The following is a 5672-nucleotide window of genomic DNA, read 5'->3' as shown; positions in this document are numbered from 1 at the left end:
CCCGCCCAGTCTGAGCCACGTGCCCCGCCGGCCCTTTCAAGCAGAAAGCTCACAGCTCCTCAGAAACCCGGGAGGAATGCAGGCATGTTGTTTCCAGCTCTCTCCAGGACACCCCTCTGTGTTTGACCCAAGGAAGCCTGCCTCTAGCTCCCAGGTTCTCGTCCAGCTCAGACGACGAAAGTCTTGTACCAACTCTCTGTTCTAACCTGTATTTGACCAGGCCCTTTTGTTTTCTGCGTTTCTGATGCTTTGACATCTGGCACCTTGCTGTTTAGGGAGAAATTAGCCCTAAACTTCTAGAGATTAGCAAATCACTTTTCATTGAACATGCCATCCAGGGTCCACAACCCAAACCCTAACCAGCTCCTTTATTGTCCTTTGCTGGGTTCTTGCATTCTGGGCCACTCTTCCCCTACCTTCATCACCCCAGGCACAGCTACCAGACTACCAGAGAGCCCACTGAAATGCTTTAAACCAGCCAATCCTAAGCCAGCTGAGTCTGCTTACCCTACCCCATCCATTCTGTCCCATGAGAACCACAACGAAGGCTCTTGTCCACTTTTCCCCTTGCTCCCTCCACCTCTGACCAACCCTGGTGCTTCCCGGTGTGGCCCTGCGTGGGGTGCTGTGGCTCTTCTTTTTGGGGACCTGCAATACACTATCTTTTCCATGGCAATTGTCTCCTGCCCTGTTAACCTCATCCATACCTGAATAATAATGAAATCGACATTTTAAACATTACCCCTGCCTCCTGGGACCCATCCGCCTCGGGGGATCCATTTGCCTCCTGCACCAGCTGGTGCTCAGCTCAGAGAGGTTGGTGGTGGGACTAGAATGGAGAAGGGAGGGCAGCAGTGGTGCTCACGCCATCACCTTTCCAGAACCTTTCCACTATTTCCCTTCTGCTCCTCCTCCCCATGATTAGTGTTGATCCTTATTATTATATGATGATCGTCACCCTCATCATCAGATGTGAATTTTATTACTACAGGTAAATCGCTTCACCTCTCTCTATATTGTTGAGTTTCCTTATTTGTAAACTTAGGCTGGCCTAGCCGACCTCTAGAATTCCTTCCTGCAATCTGATCCCGTGAGAGCTATTTTTCTGCATCTTTAGTCCACAGTTTGTTATATTGTTAGTATGTTTGATTTCTATAAGAGCTTAAATACAGGTTGTGCTACACTGTACAGGTTTTGTTAAATCCAGTGTATTCTCTGCTTTCCTGCCTCAGTAATCTTGAAGATGTGTCACTACTCACTGGCAATACTGGTTCTGTTTCTTAGACTCACTTGAAGTAGAACAGCTTGCTTTCTGTTATATTACATTAAACACAGACTTAAGAAACAAAACCAAAGCAGCTTTTCTGTCAAAACAATGTCAGTTTCACAACTTTTTTCCCGCACAGAATTGATGTTTATTGGAAAAAGGAACATTTCAATATTATGAAGCATAATATAATCTGACTTAATGCTTTCTCGGCAGTCTGCCTGTATAGTGATAGCAAAGACTGCATGTCAAGAATAGAGACACTTAACAATTATGTTTTCTTGTGAAAGCCTCACACAGAAAGAGGCATTTTGAGATTATTTTTATAAAACAAAAAATAAGCATCATGGTTATTTATTTTCCACTAACTGCACCTCGATCTTTCTTATTAGATTTTTTAAAAAGTCAATTATTGACTTTATAATAGGAGTGAAGAAAGTTGCAAGAATGATGCTGGGGAGTGAGAATACAATGGGGAACCAAGCCAGTCACCATCTGCCCTTAAAAAACCTATATTCTAGTTAGAAAGAGAAAACAGTCAATAATTTCTATATAGTTTTTTCCTAATTTTAACAAAACTCTAGAAGACAATTTAAGTACTATTATTATGAGTTAGTCCTATGTTATATAGTACTATATTATATAGGTTAGATATATATAGTTCATATATTTAAGTGCCCTGATGACATGAAGATTAATAAAGTGTTATAGTATAATTATTAATAAACAATGTTATGGTATAATTTGAAACAATAGTGAAACCTATAAAATGGGAGATATATTGAAACATGAGGTTATATTAGACAAAGGATATCTGCATATCCTTCTTGCCTGGGATCTGTAAACAAAGTTGGTAATTGTTTGGGGTTAAGAGAATAGTCGCTAGAGAAGGAATTCTGGTCTGATTTCCATGAGCAAGTCATTTAACTTCTCTATGTTTCCGTTTCCTCTCCTATAAGATATGGATAAGAAAAGTATGTATCAATCTCACCGGCTGTTGTGGGGTGAAGCAAGTGGAATGCGTAACAAGTTTAGAAGGGCATCGACTTTGTTCTAAAGGCTTTGTAGGTGTTAGCTATTCTCGTTATTCCATGCCTGGCTGCTTTATGCTCCTGGGAGCTGGGAGCAAGCCCTGTTTGTTTGTTTTTTCATTTCCATATTCTCAGCAGTTTGCTGCCATCCTGTATCATTTGAAGTAACTTCTCCCTGGATAAGAAAGAGAGAGAGAGGCATGGTTTTCCACCATCCTATTGTTCATATAGCTACAGTGGTTCTCAACCTTCCTAATGCCGCAACCCTTTAATACTGTTCCTCCTGTTGTGGTGACCCCCAATTTCATTGTTACAAATTGAACATAATTAAAAGCATAGTGATTAATCACAAAAACAATATGTAATTATATATGTGTTTTCCCATGGTTTTAGGCGACCCCTGTGAAAGGGTCGTTCGACCCCCAAAGAGGTCGCGGCCCACAGGTTGAGAAGGGCTGAATAGCAGATTCCTAAACTAAACATTTACAAAAAGTCCTAGGTTCTTGAAAGCCCTTTGTAGGCCATCGCATTCTGGAAATGAAAATTTTCAGAACCTGAAGAGACCTCAGATTTTTCCATTTCTGCTGGTTCATTTTTGAGTGAAAGACACTCAAGGCCCAGAGACATGTAGGGGTTTGTTCAAAGCCTCTAATAACATGGTAATACCAATGACTGGCCTGAACCAATAATTTAGCTGGGATTCAGCAACTATTTCATTCTGCAATCCTACATTGCCTTTCTGTTTATATCCCTTTATTGCGTATGGTAAACTGCCCTATCAATGTAGTTTTTCTTCCAGTTGCCTTCTACTCTTTATCCCCAAATTTTTCTTCTTTAAAATTACCAAATTCAAGGCGGCCATCAGCTGTTGGCTTCGACAGCCACATTCTCTGAGAAGGCTTCCTGACCTTTCCCAGGTCTGGGCTAGTGTGACTGGACTAAAGGGGTCCATTTGCCAGCACACATCAAAGCCAAATCAAACACAAACAGGAGTTTGCAGCCAAGAAGGTAAGGGTTTATTAGTTGGAGAAATGGCACCAAGCCCAGAGTCACAGGTAAGCCAGTTGTCAGAGACCTGGCTCTCCAATGGCTCCTAGGGGATGGGTTATATAGGAGATGAAGGGAGTTAGGTCCTGGTCAGGATCACGGTCTCTACTGATTGGTTGGCACTAAGGTAGGAGGTAGTTGATCAGTGCGTCTGGTGCTGATATCAGCCATGGCATTGCTTTGTCTGGTTTTCCAAAGATGGTTGGTGGGGTCATTCCACTTCTCTGGGTCTGGAGCTGAAACTCATCTGAGCCCTAGCTAGATGCTACCTATAGTTTGATTGCAACTCTGTCTCTGTGGCAATGACCCATGGCTTTGTTCCTAAGATTGTGTAATGCTGGCCAGGGCCTCATTGTCTTGAGGGCTTAATGATGAAGGGAGTGGACATGCAAGGGGAGAGGGAGATGGGTGAGTCAGTGTGCTGGATGAGGCCAGTTTGAATCCAAAGGAAGCAAAGAAGAAAAGATCAAATTAAAGAAATAAAGTTTCTGCATAGTTACACCAGTTCTCCTGCTACCACAGTGCCCTTGCTTTCCCCGCCATGCAATTGACCACACAGTATTTTACTCACCTATCTGGCCATCAGTATTCCCTATTAGACACTAAGCTCCATGACCTCTCTCTCAAGGAGACTTACAGTATCATAGTTTAGTGTGTGGGCCCTGGGGCCTGACTACATAGGCTCAGATTATGGTCCTGCTACTTACTAGTTGACCTTGGCAAGTTCTTTGGACTTCACTGTGCCACGGCTTACTCCTCTGCATAATGGTATCCAGTTGGAGTTGGAGTTGGAGTTGGAGTTGGGAGGATTACATGAGATAATGCTCATTAAGTACCTGGGGTGATGCCTGACATGTAGGAAGCACTTAATAAACCTTAATCTCCTTTCTCATTTTTATCTAGTGCCTAAGCACTCAGAAAATATTTTTGAATAATATCTGTCTGTCTTTGAGGCCACACAGATTAAATCTAATGCCTCTCCCATACAGCAACCCTTCCTTATGGTAAGTAATGATGGGACCACACAGAAGTGTAGCATGTGGCCCTCATGCATAATGGGTTACTATCTAGTTAGGATGACAAAATATGCATAGGAAGCAGCCACTACAGAGCTGATTAGAAGCAAAATTACTGCCTATTAATATATGCATGTTTTATTGGAAAGAGCATAAAACTTTAAAACTTCCAGATGTTTCCCTACTACAACCTCATCTTAGGAACACGAGAACTTGTTCTCCAGAGCATTATAAAATTTTACAACTGAAAGAGAGATTTTAGAGATTACTCTTCTTTTTAAAAATGAGAATGGAAATTTATAAAAAAAAATAAAGTTTCAAAGGACTATTGCTATAGTTCATTGAAATATTTGGATATTGAGTTTCTTTAAAAATTTTTCTTAGATACTAAAAACTAAAGACCACCAGGTTCTTAGTAGATGCCTTAATGTGAGAGAAGTCTAGTAACTTATTTTGACACTATATAGTTTGTTTTACCTTTCCTATCCACTGTCTTTCTTTAGGACATAAAGTAGCCAAGCAAGTCTACTATACCAGTAAAAAGAAGGATTCCTTAAAGTGGTCACCTGCTCTTCAACTTTTTGAAACATCACTGAATCTCTGTAAGATCTCAGCAACAGAGGAATATGAGGTGGAAGCTGAAATCCTTTTTCAGAAAGGTAAGATGTATTTGGGGTCAGAATTAGGATAAAGTTTGTGGAGTTTTTTTGTTCGTTCGTTTGTTTTTCTTTTGTTCCTATTAACAGTAGGCTTCTTGAAAATCTAGTCAGTGAGTATAAAAAAAATCCAGATTTTTACTAAGGGCTTGGTGATGACAAACACATTGGTACAAACTAAGTTTTAGACAAAGAGAACCCTACTTATCTTCAGTTTATATCTAGAAAGAAAAAAGTTACTCCTTAGTTTCTTTTATAATCACAATTACCCTTCATTGGTTTCATGTTTGACTAAAAAATGTCAGCATCAGCCATTTAACTATAAATAAGTTCCTTAAATAATGCTTGGAAGATACATCATTTCATTACATAGCTGAACACTTTAGTTAGTATTTACAAAAAAAAACCTCACTCATTTAAATTAAAGTGCTATGGCATACTTATATTTATAACTTTTATACAACACATATTTGCCTAATATGTCCATACTAGAGGCCCGGTGCACAAAAATTTGTGCATTGGGGGGGGGTGTCCCACAGCCCGGCCTGTGCCCTCTTGCAGTCTGGGACCCCTCGGGGGATGACCACCTGCTGGCTTAGGCCTGCTCCCTGGGGGATTGGGCCTAAGCTGGCAATCAGACATCCCTCTGGCAGCC

At 40.9% G+C, this 5672-nt stretch overlaps 1 protein-coding gene across 1 annotated transcript in view; it reads left to right on the top strand.

Annotated features, from left to right (window-relative positions):
• CFAP54 (cilia and flagella associated 54) overlaps positions 1-5672 on the top strand; it is a 250797-nt gene that overhangs the window by 182125 nt on the left and 63000 nt on the right. Inside the window, exon 57 of the mRNA XM_014530050.1 lies at positions 4865-5020. Coding sequence (XP_014385536.1) covers positions 4865-5020 — 156 coding nt within the window. The remainder of the gene's footprint in view (positions 1-4864; positions 5021-5672) is intronic.

The sequence above is a fragment of the Myotis brandtii genome, unplaced genomic scaffold (genome assembly GCF_000412655.1).
Source record: "Myotis brandtii unplaced genomic scaffold, ASM41265v1 scaffold708, whole genome shotgun sequence".
NCBI classification, from domain to species: domain Eukaryota; kingdom Metazoa; phylum Chordata; class Mammalia; order Chiroptera; family Vespertilionidae; genus Myotis; species Myotis brandtii.
This window is presented reverse-complemented; position numbering and strand designations above follow the sequence as displayed.